Source organism: Pan troglodytes, chromosome 13 (assembly GCF_028858775.2).
Source record: "Pan troglodytes isolate AG18354 chromosome 13, NHGRI_mPanTro3-v2.0_pri, whole genome shotgun sequence".
NCBI lineage: Eukaryota > Metazoa > Chordata > Mammalia > Primates > Hominidae > Pan > Pan troglodytes.
The window spans coordinates 31,133,843-31,153,000 of NC_072411.2; the positions used below are offsets into that span (position 1 = coordinate 31,133,843).

The 19,158-nt window shown below is 37.5% G+C and overlaps 1 protein-coding gene across 2 annotated transcripts in view; it reads right to left on the reverse strand.

Moving 5' to 3' along the window:
* LOC129143391 (POTE ankyrin domain family member E) overlaps positions 1 to 19,158 on the reverse strand; it is a 55,236-nt gene that overhangs the window by 13,364 nt on the left and 22,714 nt on the right. For both annotated transcript variants that reach the window (XM_054679714.2, XM_054679713.2), the window contains 5 exons: positions 14,551 to 14,621; positions 13,122 to 13,166; positions 11,919 to 12,085; positions 5,912 to 5,982; positions 551 to 621 (listed from right to left, as the gene is read on the reverse strand). In XM_054679714.2, coding sequence (XP_054535689.1) covers positions 551 to 621; positions 5,912 to 5,982; positions 11,919 to 12,085; positions 13,122 to 13,166; positions 14,551 to 14,621 — 425 coding nt within the window. The remainder of the gene's footprint in view (positions 1 to 550; positions 622 to 5,911; positions 5,983 to 11,918; positions 12,086 to 13,121; positions 13,167 to 14,550; positions 14,622 to 19,158) is intronic.

Below are 19,158 nucleotides of genomic sequence, written 5' to 3' on the forward strand. Positions count from 1 at the left end.
ATTAAATTAGAATCTATTGATTCTTCTGTTAATAAGGTTGCTGATTTTATTACAATAAATTTTAAGAATCTATTAAAATATATATATATATATATATATATATATATATATATATATATATATTTTTTTTTTTTTTCAGATGGAGTCTCGCTCTGTCACCCAGGCTGGAGTGTAGTGGTGGATGTCGGCTCACTGCAAGCTCCCTCTCCTGGGTTCATGCCATTCTCCTGCCTCAGCCTCCCGAGTAGCTGGGACTACAGGCACCCGCCACCACGCCCAGCTAAGTTTTTGTATTTTTACTAGAGACGGGGTTTCACTATGTTAGCCAGGATGGTCTCGATCTCCAGACCTCGTGATCCACCTGCCTCAGCCTCTCAAAGTGCTGGGATTACAGGCGTGAGCCACCTTGCCTGGCCAAAAGATTCTTAAAAAAAAATCTACTGATTCTCAAAGCCTAGTCTGAAAGGTAATTTCATTTGGACTATCTAATATTATTAAGGCAAAAAAAACACAACATTAAACAAAAGTTTAAATTTAAAAGTTTCCATGCCTCTGGCTGGCCATTTTCACTGTCTTTAAGCCTTTGTGACTCTTCCTCTGATGTCAGCTTTAAGTCTTGTTCTGTTGAAAAATCCATATATTCAGTTAAAATCAACCACTTAGAACAGTTAAAAACTATTGCCTTTTAAAAACAGATTTGAGACATTTCATTTCATAAATTGAGTGTTTCATCTTTTGTGAAATTGTCATTTAAGAAATAATTCTCAAAAACTTCAAAAACCCACTTGGGGAGATACCAGATGTCACCAGATTGAAGACAAACAAACATGTCAAAAATTCCCTCACAAATTCATCCACCCAACATCCATGAACAAAACCACCAGAAACACAGCTTTAAAATACAGTAGAAACATATAAGGTGACACAGTGTACTGTTCTCCACTTCCTAATAGTACCTTATAAATGATTTCCAAAATCACTGCTGACACCTTTACTAGTGTACAACATCTTCCTAATATCTAAAATGTTTCCCTCCACTATTCTGACAAATTTATTTTCTTTTTTTCTTTTTTCTTTTTTTTTTTTTTATGAGCCAGGGTCTTCCTCTGTCACCAGGCTGGAATGCAGTGGCGTGATCAGCTCACTGCAACCTCCGCCTCCCTGGTTCAAGTGATTCTCCTGCTTCAGTCTCCTGAGTAACTGTGATTACAGGCAAGCACCACCACACCCAGCTGATTTTTGTATTTTTAGTAGAGATGGGGTTTCGCCATTGGACAGGATGGTCTCGATCTCCTGACCTCGTGATCCCCTCTGAAAGTGCTGGGATTACAGGTGTGAGCCACCACACCTGGCCTTATTTTCATCTTTTGAAACAATGCTATGTGAAGTCTTCCTTGATTCTGCATGTCTTTCCCCAAATAAACAGGTACCTCCTTCCTTGAGGCTGCCTTAGTACTTTACTGATTTTTCTACTGCATCTTTACCACCTAAACTGTACATTATTCCTCCACATGTCTGTCCCCTCTGCTCCAAGACTGCAGGGGAGAGTCCTGCACATCATCTTTGTAAAAACAGTCTTTGTTTTACTCAGAAATATTTTATTGAGTCCTGCTAAATACATGCTAGGCATTAGGGTTTAAAAACAATTAAAATAAAGCATGTCAGGGATGGCTTTTCTAGAACACATGCCCAAGCAGAGACTTAAATATTGAGACTAGCCAGATTAAAAGGGGTAGAGGGCAGGAAAGGGTGACAGCATGCCACGCAGCAGCAAGAGCGGGAGCGAGGCCTGAAAGAGTGAAAGTATTTGCCGACAATAGAAGGATGAGTGAGTAGGGCATTGCCAGCAGCTCAGTAATGCCAGAGACAGGGCACACAGGGAAAAGGGCTAAAGATGGAGAGTGGGGCAGAAGTCAGATTATGAAAGCCTTATGTGTAATTTTAAGATGCTTGGACATTAATGTTCAAAAGTGGTCCCGGGTCCTATCTGCATTTAGATATAGATCACTTTAAATGCCAAAACCAATATTCCTAGTGAACAATTATTCATTAAGACAAGGTGACAGATAGCTCATGTGGACACAGCTGAGATGATACAATGTAGCAAATCCTAAACAATTCTCATGAACACTTGGAAAGTCAGTTCTATAATAAAGTCATACAAATTATAATAAATCAGTAAATATTTGGTTTGGGAAGATGCTTTGTAAAGTTATAGTGCATATGAATACAATTAACAGTCGTGAATTCAGAGCTGTGAAAATAAATCAAAGAAACCACATTGTGTTTGAGTCAGCAATCTTTAGATTTCTATCCAGTCTTCCCATCCAGTCCATAAATTCTAAGTATAATCCTGGTACTCACTCTCAAGTTTACGTTAAATACTATCCCATACAAAAAAACACTCTTTCTCTTACTTCTTTTCATTATGTCCTGCTAAAAAATTCTGATTGGCTGCAGGCGACAAGAGGGAAAAACACAAAGCACATTTGGCAGAAAATGATTATTTAGAAGTCAGAACTATGACATGAAGTCAAGCAGGGCACTCTAGGACTGAATTTGCTGTGCTGCCTTCATACGCTCCTTGCTCTTTCTTTTCTGGCAGCTGTGACTCACACAGGTCATGGAGAGTATCATTCCCTAAGAGGAACAACTCTGATATTCATCTTTATCTATTAAGTTCATCTGTCCCAATTCTGTGTTCTGTGGATGCTGACTTTCTGTCACGGACGGTGATGCACATGGACATTTATTACTGACTTTCAGATTCTTGGATCTTTGACAAGTCTTATTAGTGAGAGTCAAACTAGTAGGATGTGAGTTATAAATGCTGATTATCCAATTACCTACTCAAAATATCCTACACGAATATTCCATTAAACATGCATAGAAAAAAATTAGTCATTCCTGCTGACCTGCTGCTCTTTGCTCTTCTGTATTCACCAGAAAATTTCCTACTCCTCCCTCATGTCCAGGTTAAATACTAGTGTACAATCTGGAAACCTGTACATCATCTGAGATTTCTCTCTGTCCCGCAAGCCTTTCTCATTCAATTATCACTAAATCATATTGACTATACCTCTCTTCTGCCTCTGTTTTATATTCCCACTGCCACTGGGAACACAAACACTTACAAAATGACTTCTATTTAAAAGAAAACTGCCAACTATTAATGTTATTTCTTACAGGAAAAAAAATTAAGCAAAACAAGTGAAAAAGGCATAACGAAGGCCAACATAGTAAAATGAGTAACTGAGATTTCTAACATTATTTATTTCACCATGGATGGGTGAAAACCTTATAATACATTGATGCTACTCCAAGGATGTGTGACATGGAAACTATAGCTGACTACTGCAAAAGCTTCCTTTGTCTCCTAGTTTCTTTGCATGATTATCTCCCATCAATCCCAGGAAACTATAGGCCACAGGCCAAATCCAATCTGCATTATGGTTTTGTAAATAAAGTTTTATAGGAGCTCAGTCATGCCTGTTTGCTTACATATAATCATGGTGGCTTTCACACTACAACAGCAGACAACAGCACGGTTAAGTAGATACGACAGAGACCACATAGTCTAAAATATTTCCCACCTGGTCTTTTAAAGAAAAAGCCTGCTAACCCATTTTACACCATAACCAGAATGCCTTAATACTCAAATTTAATCTTGTGACTCCCCTGCTCAAATTTCTCCAATGAGCCCCTCCAGCACACATTGTTGGCTCCCTATCAATAGCCATTCCTCATTCTTTCTGGCAGAAAAAACATAAGTCTATTGGGATATTTAATATCCCAATCCCCCTCCTCAGCCTCAGAAACAGAAATGTTTATTCTAAGCTAATCAGGTATTCACCTTCCCAGTGCCTGGTTTGGGAATGAGCATGTGGTGTGACCTAGCCAATGAAATGTTACAGGAAGCCCCTTGCATGCTTCTAAGTTTTCTCCCTGTTTAAAAGACACACGTGAAGAAAAGCAGCCCTTGAGATGTTGTGTTGTGAGAACAAGATGTTTGGAGCTGCTGCGGATTAGCCAACCACGAAAGGAGATGTGAATAAAACACTGTCAACAGCACAGCTGAAAGAGGGACAGGTGGGATCCTAGGATATCAATGAACAAAAAAACAACTCTGGTTCCTACTGTTTTAGCCACTGCTCATCCAGTATTTGCAGTCCAAAGCATTCTACCTGGTAAATTCCCATGGCCCACAGGATAAGAGCTACTCATTTCTATAGTATTAAAAAGTCTATCATAAACTTGCCTTAGCTAAGTATTCACCTCACTCCCAACCTCTGGTGTCTCACACTTTTGGTAATAGCAAAAGTGAACTGCTCAGAAACCCTGCCATGTTCACTCAAGCATCTTGTCTTCTGCACTTGCTGCTCTTCCTCCCAAACGGGCAATCTCATTAGATGTTCCTTCTGGCAAACACACAATCTCACTCCATGTTCCTTCTGCCAAATGTCATTCTTCTGCTTCTTTCCCTGAAAAATTCTTCTCACTCTGCATGCTTACATTAAATCCTGCCTCCTTTCTTTCTAAAGCTTTCACTCCTCATCACATATGTCTGGCACATAATCAATATCACATATAATAAATAATAATTATAAGATTCCAGTGGGCATCTAGCACACAGTAAGCACTGAATAAAGCAGCAAAATAATAAAAATGACAATGATAATAATAACAAGCTCCTGTCTGTGTTTTTGTGTTCTGTAGCCTTAGAAAAACGGCTTAGTATTTAAAAGACATTTGACAGTTATTTGTTAAGTGGACAAGTGAAAACATAAATAAAAATGTTTTCTTTGTAAATTCTGTTGAAAAACCACAGAAATGAAATACAAACACTTCTGTTGTGAGCACTTTAAAGATTAAAACTACATCTATTCCATCTTTGTCTCCTGCAACTTATAAAACCTAACTTACAGAAGCTCTTTGATAAATAGGTAGCTAAATTAAAGGTGTCCTCATACAGTTTGGATTGTACCATGTATTAGGTGTCCACATCCAGGTAGCATACTAGCATTTTTGTTACTGTGAAACATTTTTATATTTTTATTATAATCTGCGACCCTTGCATTGGGCAAATTGTACATTATGACAATCTTTTGGCAAATGGTAGCAGAGCACCTTCTTCTAACAAAATTACTGTTATCATGACAATTAACCAGCCGGTGGAAGAACACCTCTTGTTCCAACAAAGTAAATGCATCTCTTTCAACTTCAAAATAGGAGGACTGAAGTCAGTAATAGTGAGACCTTGTTGGCACAAGCATATGTAACATGACCTGTGCTTCACTGTTCTTTTGTGAACAAACATTCTTTACTTTTACTTTTTAAATCTATGGTAGGACCTCCCACAGCAGGGCTCCACAACTCCCAGGCCACAGACTGGTACCAGTCCATGGTCTGTTAGGAACCACGCCACACAGGAGGAGGTGCGCAAGCCAGGGAAGCTTCATCTGTATTTACAGCCACTCCTTATGGCTCATATTACAGCCTCTACTCTGCCTCCAGTCAGATCAGTGATAACATTAGATACTCATTGGAGCATGAACCCTGTTGTGAACTGCCCATCTGAGGGATCTAGGTTGTGTGCTTCCTATGAGAATCTAATGCCTGATGATCTGTCATTGTCTCACTTTGCCCCCAGAAGGGAACATCTAGTTGCAGAAAAATAAGCTCAGAGCTTCCACTGATTCTACATTATGGTAAGTTGTATAATTATTTTATTATATATTACAATGTAATAATAATATAAAGTAGCACAATAAGTGTAATGTGACTGAACAATCCTGAAACCATCCCCACCTTCCCCCAGCCCATGGAAAGATTGTCTTCCACAAAACCGGTCCCTGGTGCCAAAAAGATTGTGGACAACTGACCTAAAGTAATTCACTATCACAAGTCTTACCTGGGTTGCTGTTTTCAGAAGAGTATTTTGGCATCTGTTTTTCTTTGTAGTCAGAAAGTAATTCACAAATTCTATGTATAAAAATATAACAAATAAAATTACTATTTTAAAATACTGATCTGGAAACTTACCAAATGTAAAATTCTTAGAGTATTTCAAACAATATCAGAATATCAGAACTTAACAGTATTATCCCATCCACTTATGCGTACGTTCTACAAACTTCTCATGAACCTTCTAATTAAAGAAGAAAAAAAAGTAAGATGAAATACTCATAAATTGAGGGCACTGTGACCCAGTAAATTAACTTGCATTAGCCTGACATAATAGAAAGTGTCCCAACTCTAAATAAGTCCTAGCTCCATAATGAACAGCTATTTGCTCTTGAACAAGCTGCTTCTCTTAGGTTCAATGTCTTCTTCTACAAAGTGAGGACTATGCTGCCTTATTTTACTAGGTTGTTATAATGATTTAACAAGATAACATTTTTTTAAATGCTCAAAGAAATAGTAAAACAATGGAATAATTTGTTCCTAAACTTTATGACTGAAATTATCTTGGAATCCCAAATAAAACCCAGTGCGAATTTTGTTCATAGGTTCTAATATGCAAATGTTGTAGTTTTCAGGAAATGTTATTAAGTCCTAATTTTGCTTCTTAGTTATCCTACTCTTTATGGCTTATAATTCAGGGCATCTCAACTATGTCATAGTTTGTAACTAAATTTTTTCATAAATATCTCGTTAAAGTAGATAATGTGATTGTCCACTATTACGGAGTTGATCAATCACGCCAAGGGCAGAAAAACCAACGGATGTTAAGACCTGACTTGGACCAACGATCCTTCTCTACAGACTCAAACTCTCAGCCAGATGTTTGTTACGATGATGCTTTATATACATGTTCATCTCCAGCTGACATGGGAGACGAAAACCCTACTTTTATTTTTGTTTAGGTTCCACCAAGAAGTTGTAAGTTGGCATTCTCTAATTTTTAACATACATACTAACAATATATTTTGTACACAACACCCCACACGTTATTTGGCTCTGGTGTCATCTCACAGACCACCTTACATGACTATCTTTATTGCGCAAATCACAATTTCAATGTTTTTGTGGCACCCATTCTGCTTTGATTCACACCATTTCCTTAAAGCTACTCAGCAAACAGTCAAATGACCTTCCAGTGACTGCGCAAAATATAGAATGCTTCAAAAATTTGTGTGGCCGCCTTATGCAAGGGCCAGCTCCTTGGGAGGCTGAGGCAGGAGAAATGCATGAACCCACATTGCAATGAACTGAGATCGCGCCACTGCACTCCAGCCTGGGCGATACAGCGAGACTCCATCTCAAAAAAATAAAATAAAATAAAATAGTAAAGTTTGCAATTCCTCTGACTCAGTTTACCATAATTACAATTATGATTACTATTAAAGAATAAATAGTGAATAGCCACAATATTGGGCTTTTCTCCCTAAATAAAAAAATTAATATAAAGAATGTAGCTTATTACAAAGAGCCAAAACGATTTTAAAAATGCAGACAATTACCAGGCAAAACTGTTAGAAAGAGCCATGTCAAACTTTTTTTTTTTTTGAGACGGAGTCTTGCTCTGTCACCCAGGCTGGAGTGCAGTGGCACGATCTCGGCTCACTGCAAGCTCCGCCTCCCCGGTTCATGCCATTCTCCTGCCTCAGCCTCCATAGCAGCTGGGACTACAGGCGCATGCTGCCACACCCGGTTAATTTTTTTGTATTTTTAGTAGAGACGGGGTTTCACTGTTCTCCATCTCCTGACCTCGTGATCCGCCTGCCTCGGCCTCCCAAAGTGCTGTGATTACAGGTGTGAGACACCATGCCCGACCGACGTCAAACATTTTTAAAGTGAGAATCAATCAAACAATATACACAGGATAAACTCCATTCACTTATTTAATAAGTATTTATTAGGAAGCTACATCCAATATGCTAAGCCTTTTTCTAAGCAGTGAAGATATGGTAGTGAAAAATAAAAACCCTATTCATGACAGTGAGAAAAACACATAATAACAACAGACAGATAAGGCAAAATATACGGTATGTTAGAGGAGAAAAACTAAAGCAGGAAAATGAAATGTTTATGTGTTTGAGGGGGAGGGTGGTGGGAAAGTTGAGATGGCCAGAAGAGTCCCTGCTGAGAAAGGGTTTTTTTTTTCTAATACAAAAAACCTTTTAATTGTATATCAAAGACTCTAAGAAACGATGACATAAGGTTAACAGCGTTGATGTCAAGATACAAATAGGTTTGAAGTCAGAGATGATAAACACTTTGTTTCATTGAACCTTGCCTTGATTACCTTAGAGAGCATTCCTTGTATGCTCCCAATTGCATCTTAAGCATGATGCGTCTGGGTAGTACACGGTTCTTCCTCAGAAAGTGGATGTTCCTTAATGTGTTTCTTTTTACCCTTTGTCTTCTTCTTCTTAGAAAGGCGGTTTTAAATAAAGAACTGAAGGAATGGAAAGAGTTAAGCTAGGAGGATATCTGGGGGAAAAGCATCCCAGACACAGGGAACTGCCAAGCACAGAGGTGTGTCTGGAGTCTTTAAGCACTAGGGGTAGATACGGGATGGCAAGAATTCAGTGTGGCTGAAGCAGAGCAAGGGAGATAACTTTGACCCATACTCAGAGTGAAAAGGAAGCAATCAGAAGTGCTGGGGCAGAGGAATGACACAATTTGACTTATGTTTTAAATTCATCCACTGAGTTAAGAATTGATGAAAAGGGAAGTTTTTAAAAGCCAGGATGATCAATTCCCAGTCTATGACACTCATCTAGACTGCAGATGACAGTGGCTCAGATGTACAAGATATGACTGGCTTCTGGACATATTCTTCAGGTAGACCTGACAAGATTTACTGAAAGATTAGATATGAGGTGTCAGAGGGACAGATGAGTCAAGAATGACACTGACATTTTTGGCACAGCAATTGGAAGAGTTGCCCTTAACCAAAGTAGGAAAGACTACATGAGGTGTAGATTTCAGGAAGGACATCAGTAGCCCAATTTTGGATCTGACAAGTGTGTGATACCCAATAACTAACCAAATAGAGACGTCAAGTAGGCAGGCTGATATAGAAATCTGGAATTAAGGAGAGAGATCTGAGCTGGAGACATACATTTGGAAATCACTAGTATATACACAATAGAAAAAGTCATGAGGGGCCGGGTGCAGTGGCTCACACCTGTAATCCCAACACTTTGTGAGGCCAAGGCAGACAGATCACCTGAGGTCAGGAGTTTGAGACCAGGCTGGCCAACATGGGGAAATGCTGTCTCTACTAAAAATACAAAAATTAGCCAGGCATGGTGGCACACACCTGTAATGCCAGCTACTCAGGAGGCTGAGGCAGGAGAATCACTTAAACCCAAGAGGCAGAAGTTGTAGTGAGCTGAGATCACACCACTGAACTCCAGCCTGGGGGACAGAGTCAAACTCCGTCTCAAAAAAAGAAAAAGAAAAAGTCAGGAGAAAGAAGATTGAGGACTGAGCCCTGGGAAACAACAATGTCCAAAAGGAGAAAGATGAGGAGGAGCAAGCAAAACAGACCATGATGAATGGACTAGAAATGCAGGAGGAAAAGCTTGAGGGAGTGAGGTCCTGAAAGCCAACTGAAGACGCCATTAGGGAGGAGACGCCCTCCACTGGCTCAAATATTGCTGACAGATTAAATAAAATGAGGTGTAAGAAAAAATGCATAATTTACAGAAAAAAAATTGTGATAATCTTGAGGAAAAACAATGTTGGAGGACTGCTGAAATTGAAGACGCCGGTGTGAGATTAAGAGTGAATGAAAAGAAAATTTGAGTTCGTGAGTGTGGACAGTTCTTTTAAGGACATCATGCTTAGGAGTCATGACTGAGAATGTTGTAATTTTCTTCCACAGTCATGGAAAAGTAATAGACAAATAGTTTCAAGTTTTATATAACAGGTGTAGTTTTCAAATTTTATATAACAATTATATATTTTAAAGGTTATAAAAATTATACACATGTGGCATTAAAAATGCCAGACTGAGGTGTTAAATTCTTAAAACTATAGAACTAAAAGTCGCCTTGAACATTTCTAGATTACACATAAGCTGATTATCATTTTATTCATGCTTATACATAAAGACCAAGAAATACTAAAAGTTTCAAGGAGAGTATTTCTTGCTTGATAAAATCAGCCAATTCTAGGAAAACTGATACTCATCAAATATACAAAGTAATTGATCACAGCAAAATACTGGGTTCTATTAACAGGAATAAAGTGGGAGAAATGCAGAAAATAATCTTATTTTATAAATGAAATTTTTAAAATTATATGAAGTCACTGTGGAGAAATATGGTGAGGTGAATACTGAAATATATTCTTTTTTCAAAGGAAGGATAATTTCACACATGCAGGGCACTTTTACAAATAAGAGTCACTTCACTTGCAGCACCTTCCTTTTAGCACAAGGGTCAGCAAATTAGCAGCTGGGGCCAAATCCAGCCCACTGCCTGTTTTTGTAAGTCAAGTATTTTGGAACACAGCCATGCTTATTCACTTTACAGTCCATAGTGTCAGTTAGCTGGGTGTGATGTTGCACACCTGTGGTCCCAACTAGTAGAGAGGCTGAGGTGGGAGGATCACTAGAGCTCAGAAAGTCAAGACTGCAGTGAGCCATGATCACACAACTGCACTCCAGCCTGGGAAACAGAGTGAGACCCTGTCTCAAAAAAATTAATTTATATAGTCCACAAAGCCTAAAATATTTACTAACTGGCTCTTTGCAGAAAAAGCTGGCCAACTCCTGGTTTAGCAGATGAAAGATCCTTTGATATATTTTAATAAAAGTTTTACCCAATATACTGAAACGTTTATATTAAATACAGATCCCCATGTACAATCCCTTGGCAATATTCAGATTGAGGGTCCAATATTTCAGCACTCAGTCACTGACAATAAAAATTTAATAACTAGCAATCTTGTTGCTAACAAGGTACAGCGTCAATGTAGCATGTAGCTTCCATTTGCAACACAGGAAATATTACAAGAATTTTAACAAGAACTCTTAAGATGTCATCACTAATGCTTTAAATACACTTTAATTGTGAAATAATCAGTATACTCTAGATCTAACCTCACTTGTAAAAAATGGTTGCATACTACGTTAATTTCTGGGTATGAAAATTGAGCTATTTCCTATTGGTAATGATTTACTTTTGATAATGATAATTTCCTATTGATAAGGATCCATCTTTTTGATATAATAATGCCGTAATAAATGTCCCTATACATAAGTATATATGTAACAAATCTACACAAATATCCTTTACATATATTATATATCCTTATTGTTATACATGTGTTTGTGAATATGCTACTAAATTAATGTTCAAAATGTATTTACCACCAGTGTATGAAATGTCTTTTACAATGAAACCATTTCTTTTGCAGCAACACAGATGGAGCTGGAGGCCATTATCCTAAGCAAACTAATGCAGGAACAGAAAACCAAATGCCACATGTTCTTACTCATTAGTGGGAACTAAATAATGAGAACTCATGGACACAAAGAGGAGAATAACAGGCACCAGGGTCTACTTGAAGGTGGAGCGTCGCAGGGGGGAGATGACCAAAAAACTAACTTTTGGTGTTTTGCTTATTATGTGGCTGATGAAATAATCTGCAGTCCAAATCTCCATGATACACTTTACCTATATAATAACCCTGCACATGTACCCCTGAAACTAAAAGAAAAGTTCACTAAAAAGAAAATGCCTTTTCCCTCACATTTGCCAATACTGGTTATTTTTCAAATAAATTAATGACTAGAAAAATGGTAACTCATTGTTCGCTGATTTTCATTTTTCTGATTAACGGGCAAGGCTGAATATCCTAGTAAAACTATAAAATTTGTTCATCATGAATATTAGCCCAAATTAGGGTTAGTTTGACAGCACATAGTTATCTCCTGTTCAATGTTGCCATAGGCTTACCTGTGATACTCTTCACTTTCGTTGTCAGGAAATTGCTGATTTTCAGGTGTTCTGCTCTTCCTTTGAGGAATTAATCCATCATCACCATTGCCAGCAGTGGCACCATTAGTCAGGTTTTCTAGTAATCCCACATTATTACTTTCATGCTTCTTCATTTCTTCTTCAACCTTGAGTGGGATATTAAGGATAGTTATCACTTTATTGAATAAAAAGAACCTTTTTAATTGATTCTATCAATTGACTCAGTTTGTCATTATTTTAGTCATTAAAAATATTTCACACTTAAATTTGATCATATATATAGAAATATTATCATATAACTTTAAGATGTAATTATCATATCATTAATATATCACAGAAATTTTTGTAAAGTTTGCTTCATTTCTGTTTCAATGAATGAAACAGAATTTTCCAAAATTCAAAAAGGGCCCTCCTTCGTTTTGTGCTTTTATTCTCAATCACTCTTCAGAATCTTATATATGTATTTACCCCATTTGACTCATGGGAACACACAAATAAAAAGACAAAGATGCAAAATGTGTCTTCTGTCTTTACCACCTAGATTTTACATTAAACAGTCAGATTTAGAGGATGACACACTGTGTGGCTTCAGGAATAGAAAGGAAGTTTGCCCTTTTCTGCGCTAAGATATTCTTCTCCCCCACTGCCTTTGAGCATTCTTTTTTCATTTGGTTGCTGGGATATCAAAAACATGATGGTGCTCACTGAAAATGGGAGCCAAAGTTTGCCACAACACAAGAAGCAGAGTGAAACTGCTGACGTGCAAGCATGGAATTCCAGAAAATGAGATGCTCCCCAAATTTCACATTGAATAGCCATACAATTTTCTAGCTGGAAGATACACAGAATAAGAAGCTATCTTCTTTAGCCACATTATCTATTGATAATCAGACTAAAACCAAGAAAGATAAAATGATTGGTCCAAAGCTCCTAAAGTGGCATTACCTAGCATTTTATAGCACCATTCAGGATTGTTCCATAATAATCAAAGAATATCTCTAGGGTTTGTATCTCTTGAAAACTCAATGTACAGAATTCTTTCTGAGTTAAATATTAACTTTTTCACTGATGATTTATGCTACTTACATGATAGGATCATGTATGCCTACACTTACTACATTTTGTTAAACAACATAATGTAAAAATCTAATTCAACAGAAACATTTGAATATGAAGGTATACCTCTCTATCACCATCCTTATTTATTTCTGGTTCTTGAGACATTTTCTGCAGAGGCAAAAACAAAAGGTTAATTTGCTTGTTGTGTTTCTGTGATGTCTCCTCTTTTGGAGTGCATGTTTTAAAAAAATTTTATTCTTAACTAATCAAGTATGGACGATGAAAAATTAGAAAATAATTAAAATTAAAATTTAACTGTTAAATAAATAATTAAAATTAAGAATTAACTTTTTAATCTATGTTTAGCTACTGCCACATTACTGGCTTCTGACTAACATGTGAAAAATAATTCACCTTAGCCCAAGGAAGAAAAAAAACGTGAACCAGCAAACTTAACTTGGTCACCATTTGTTTGGACTAAACTTAATTTGTTATGTGTTAAATCTACCAAAAATGAATCAGCAGATGATTTATAGTGTTCCAAAACCTTCCTCACTTGAAAAGAGTTTACCTCATGAAACCCTAACTAGTGAGCCCCTACAGTGCACTGAAGTGCTTTTCTAAAAGATTCCTAACTGGATTGTAGGCACCATTTAAATTATTAGGAGCTGAAATCAACACCAAACAGAAAGAGATGCAAATTCTCAAATTTTAATTGAGATTATATACTGTCATATGATAGTGTTATGTATCCAGATTATCTGCTTAAGTCCAGTTCTAATATATTCTAATGTGTACTAATTACAGTGGATAAAGATTGTTTAATAATATGTACTAATTTTCTGCAACTGAAATAAATTAGAATGTTATTGTGTTTGTACACTAACACCAAAAGGTTCCATTCTGCAAGATATGATTCTTGTAATAGGCAGCTGTGTTGCTTTTACGACCTGGTTCCCTCCCTGAACAGAAACGCTGAGGTCAACGAGAGACCATAAGGCAGAATATATTTTTAACCTTGGTATCAGTGACTGACAATATAAAACTGCAGATTTTCAATCACTGGCCATGATTACTCCTTAACCATGAATCCAGCTCAGGGACCATCAGAGTTACATTGTTCATAATTCTATTGCTTAATAACATAATCCAATAATTGATGTACCTTCTTCATCATGTTCGGGTGTTGTAAAAATAAAAGAACAAAGTTCTGAAATTTGTTTTTGCCTCTATTCCAAAAGGAAAGATTAGCTATAAGCTAATCAAAAAGGCAGATGAGAGTATTTTAAATAAAAATATTATAAGAGTATTTTAAGTTTTATAGTGGTTATGTTTTTTAAGTTAAATATCAAATGTTAAATTAGAATCCATTCTTCTGTTGAGATTACTGAATTTATTAAAATAAATTTTAACAATCTATTTAAAAATTCTTTAAAAAATCTATTGATTCTCAAAACCTAGTCTGAAAGGTAATTTCATTTGGACTATCTAATATTATTAAAGCAAAGAAAACAACATTAAATCAAAAATTTAAATTTAAAATTTTCCATGCCTCTGGCTGGCTATTTTCACTGCCTTTGAACCTTTGTGACTCTTCCTCTGATGTCAGCTTTAAGTCTTGTTCTGTTGAGAAATCCATATATTCAGTTAAAATGAACCACTTAGAACAGTTAAAAACTATTGCCTTTATAAAAATAGATTTAAGACAACATTTTATTTCATAAATTGAGTGTTTAGTTTTTCATGAAATAGTTATTTAGGAAATAATTCTCCCAAACTTCAACAAACCACTTGGGGAGACACCTGATGTCATTCACTCACAAATTCATCCACCCAACATAAATGAACAAAACCACCAGAAACACAACTTTAAAATACAGTAGAAGCATATAAGGTAACACAGTATGTTGTTCTCCACTTCCTAATAGTGAAGCAGTAAATGTAAAGAAAAGGAAATTTAGTTTTAAAGAGAAACAAGTTTTCCCGCACTTAGCTAGTCTGACTCTAAGGATAGTAACAAGCAGGGCCCAGGAAAGGTCGTGGTGACCCTGCCTGAGAAGCCAGAGCCCACAGGTATGGGCTCCAGACATCCCAGAGCAAGGTTAAGAAAACAAAATCCTTTACTGTCTCCCCTTCCCCTCAGCATTCATTCAGAGCTGTTTTTACAAATGCATATTATTTGCAAGTTCCTGTTGTCCTTCAATGCAGCTGCAAGGTCATAAGCTATGCTGAGGTTGCAAAACTGTCACTATATGATTAACTGCCTTTGTTCTGCTTCTGTAAGCTTGCCTACATAAGCCAAGCCCTGTCTTTGTTCAGGGCTCAGCTTTCGGATGCAAATCCGCTGAGCTGGTGCGAACCAAAATGAAATCCTCCTGTTTCACCCACTTGGTCTCTCCTGCCTCCTGTTTTCTGCAACAATAGTACCTTACAAATGATTTCAAAAATTACTACTGACACCTTTATTAGTGTACAATGTCTTCCCAATATCTAAAATGTTTCCCTCCACTATTCTGACATATTTATTTTCATTTTCTTTCTTTTTTTTTTTTTTTTTTTTGAGCCAGGGTCTTGCTCTGTCACCAGGCTGGAGTGCAGTGGCGCAATCTCAGCTCACTGCAACCTCTGACACTCCCTGGTTCAAGTGATCCTCCTGTCTCAGTCTCCGGACAAGCTGGGATTACAGGCACGTACCATCATGCCCAGCTAATTTTCGTGTTTTTAGTAGAGACAGGGTTTCACCATTGGCCATGATGGTCCTGATCTTTTGACCTTGTGATCTGCCTGCTTCAGCCTCCCAAAATGCTGGGATTAGAGGTGTGAGCCACCACACTTGTCCTTATTTTTATCTTTTAAAACAATGCTATGAGAACGTCTTCCTTGATTCTGCATGTCTTTCCCCAGATAAACAGGTACCTCCTTCTTTGAGGCTGCCTTAGTACTTCACTGATTTTTCTACTGCATCTTTACCACCTGAACTGTACATTATTCCTCCACATGACTGTCCCGTCTGCTCCAAGACTGCAGAGGACAGTCTTGCGCATCATCTTACTCACATTTTACTCAGAAATTTCTTATTGAGTCCTGCTAAATACATGCTAGGCATTAGGGTTTAAAAAGAATTAAAATAAAGCATGTCAGGGATGACTTTTCTAGAAAACATGCCCAAGCAGAGACTTAAATATTGAGACTAGCCAGATTAAAAGTGGTAGAGGGCAGGAAAGGGTGACGGCATGCCACGCAGCAGCAAGAGCGGGAGCGAGGCCTGAAAGAGTGAAAGTATTTGCCTACAATAGAAGGATGAGTGAGTAGGGCATTGCCAGCAACTCAGTAATGCCAGAGAAAGGGCACACAGGGAAAAGGCCTAAAGATGGAGAGTGGGGCAGAAGTCAGATTATGAAAGCCTTATGTGTAATTTTAAGATGCCTGGACATTAATGTTCAAGAGTGGTCCCTGATCCTATCTGCATTTAGATATAGATCACTTTAAATGCCAAAACCAATATTCCTAGTGAACCATTATTCATTAAGACAAGGTGACAGATAGCTCATGTGGACACAGCTGAGATGATACTATGTAGCAAATTCTCAGTAATTCTCATGAACACTTGGAAAGTCAATTCTATAAGAAGTCAGAGAAATTATAATAAATCACTTAATACTTGGTTTGGGAAGGTGCTTTCTAAAGTTATAGTGCCTATGAATTTAACTAATAATTGTGAATTTAGAGCTGTGACAATAAAGCAAAGAAACCACATTGTGTTTGAGTCAGCAATCTTTAGATTTCTATCCAGTCTTCCTACCCAGTCCGTAAATTCTAACTATAATCCTGGTACTCACTCTCAAGTTTATGTTAAATACTAGCCTATACAAAAAACACTCTTTCTCTTTTTTCATTTTGTTATTTCTATATTGCTTTGTTTAAAGAAAGAACACAAAAATGCCCTGCTAAAGGGATTCTGTTTGGTTGCAGGCTGCAAGCGGGGAAAAAATCAAAGTGTATTTTGCCGAAAATGATTATTTAGAAGTCAGAACTATGACATGAAGTCAAGCAGGGCACTCTAGGACTGAATTTGCTGTGCTGCCTTCATATGCTCCTTGCTCGCTCTTTTCTGGCAGCTGTGACTCACACAGGTCATGGAGAGTATCATTCCCTAAAAGGAACAACTCCGATATTCATCTTTATCCATTAAGTTCATCTGTCCCATTCTATGTCTGTGGATGCTAACTTCTGATCATTGATGGTGATACACATGGACATTTATCATCAACTTCCAGATTCTTGGATCTTTGACAAGTCTTATTAGTGAGAGTCAAACTAGTAGGATGTGAGTTATAAATGCTGGTTATCCAATTACCTACTCAAAATATCCTACATGAATTTTCCATTAAACGTGCATAGAAAAACATTAGTCATTCCTGCTGACCTGCTGCTCTTTGCTCTTTGGTATTCACCAGAAAATTTCCTCCTTCGTCCTCACATCCAGGTTAAATACTACTGTACAACCTGGAAACCTGTAAATTATCTGACATTTCTCTCTGTCCCCCAAGCCTTTCTCATTCAATTATCACTAAATCATATTGACGATACCTCTCTTCTGCCTCTGCTTTATATTCCCACGGCCACTGGGAACACAAACATTTACAAAATGGCTTTTATTTTTAAAAAAGCCTGCCAACTATTAATGTTATTTCTTACATGAAAAAAAATTAAGCAAAACAAATGAAAAAAGCATAACACCAAAAAAACAAAGGCCAACATATTAAAACAAGTAGTTGAGATTCCTAACTTTATGTATTTCACTAAGGACGGGTGAAAACCTTGTAATACATTGATGCTACTCCAAGGATGTATGACAAGGAAACTATAGCTGACTACTGCAAAAACTTCCTTTGTCTCCTGGTTTCTTTACATGGTAAAGAACCTTCCATCAATCCCAGCAAACTATAGGCAACAGGCCAAATCCAATCTGCATTATGGTTTTGTAAATAAAGTTTTATAGGAGCTCAGTCATGCCTGTTTGCTTACATACAATCATGGTGGCTTTCACACTATAACAGCAGACAACAGCAGGGTTAAGTAGATATGACAGAGACCACATAGTCTAAAATATTTCCCACCTGGCCATTTACAGAAAAAGCTTGCTAACCCGTTTTACACCATAACCAGAATGCCTTAATACTCAAATCTAATCTTGTGACTCCCCTGCTCAAATTTCTCCAATGAGCCCCTCCAGCACACATTGTTGGCTCCCTATCAATAGCCATTCCTTATTCTTTCTTGAAGAAGAAATCCAAGTCTATTGGGATATTTATTATCCCAATCCCCCTCCTCAGCCTCAGAAACAGAAATGTTTATTCTAAGCTAATCAGGTATTTACCTTCCCAGTGCCTGGTTTGGGAATAAGCATGTGGTGTGACCCAGCCAGTGAAATGTTACAGGATGCCCCTTGCATGCTTCTAAGTTTTCTCCCTGTTTAAAAGACACATGTGAAGAAAAGCAGCCCTTGCGATGTTGTGTTGTGAGAACAAGATGTTTGGAGCTGCTGCGGATTAGCCAACCATGAAAGGAGACGTGAATAAAACACTGTCAACAGCACAGCTGAAAGAGGGAAAAATGGGATCCTAGGATATCAATGAACAACCAAAACAACTCTAGTTCCTACTGTTTTAGCCACTGCTCATCTAGTATTTGCAGTCCAAAGCATTCTACCCAGTAAATTTCCCATGGCACACAGGATAAGACCTACTCATCTCTATAGTATTAAAAAGTCTATCATAAACTTGCCTTAGCTAAGTATTCACCTCATTCCCAACCTCTCGTATCACACACTTTTGGTACTAGGAAAAGTGAACTGCTCAGAAACCCTGCCATGTTCACTCAAGCATCTTGTCTTTTGCACTTGCTGCTCTTCCTCCCCAACAGGCAATCTCATTAGATGTTCCTTCTGGCAAACACACGACCTCGCTGCATGTTCCTTCTGCCAAACATTCTTCTTCTGCTTCTTTACCTAGAAAAATTCTTCTCTCTCTGCATGCTTACCTTAAATCACACCTACTTTTTTCCAAAACTTTCATTCCTCATATGTCTGGCACATAATCAATATATAATAAATCATAATTATAAGCTTCCAGTGGGCATCTAGCACACAGTAAGCACT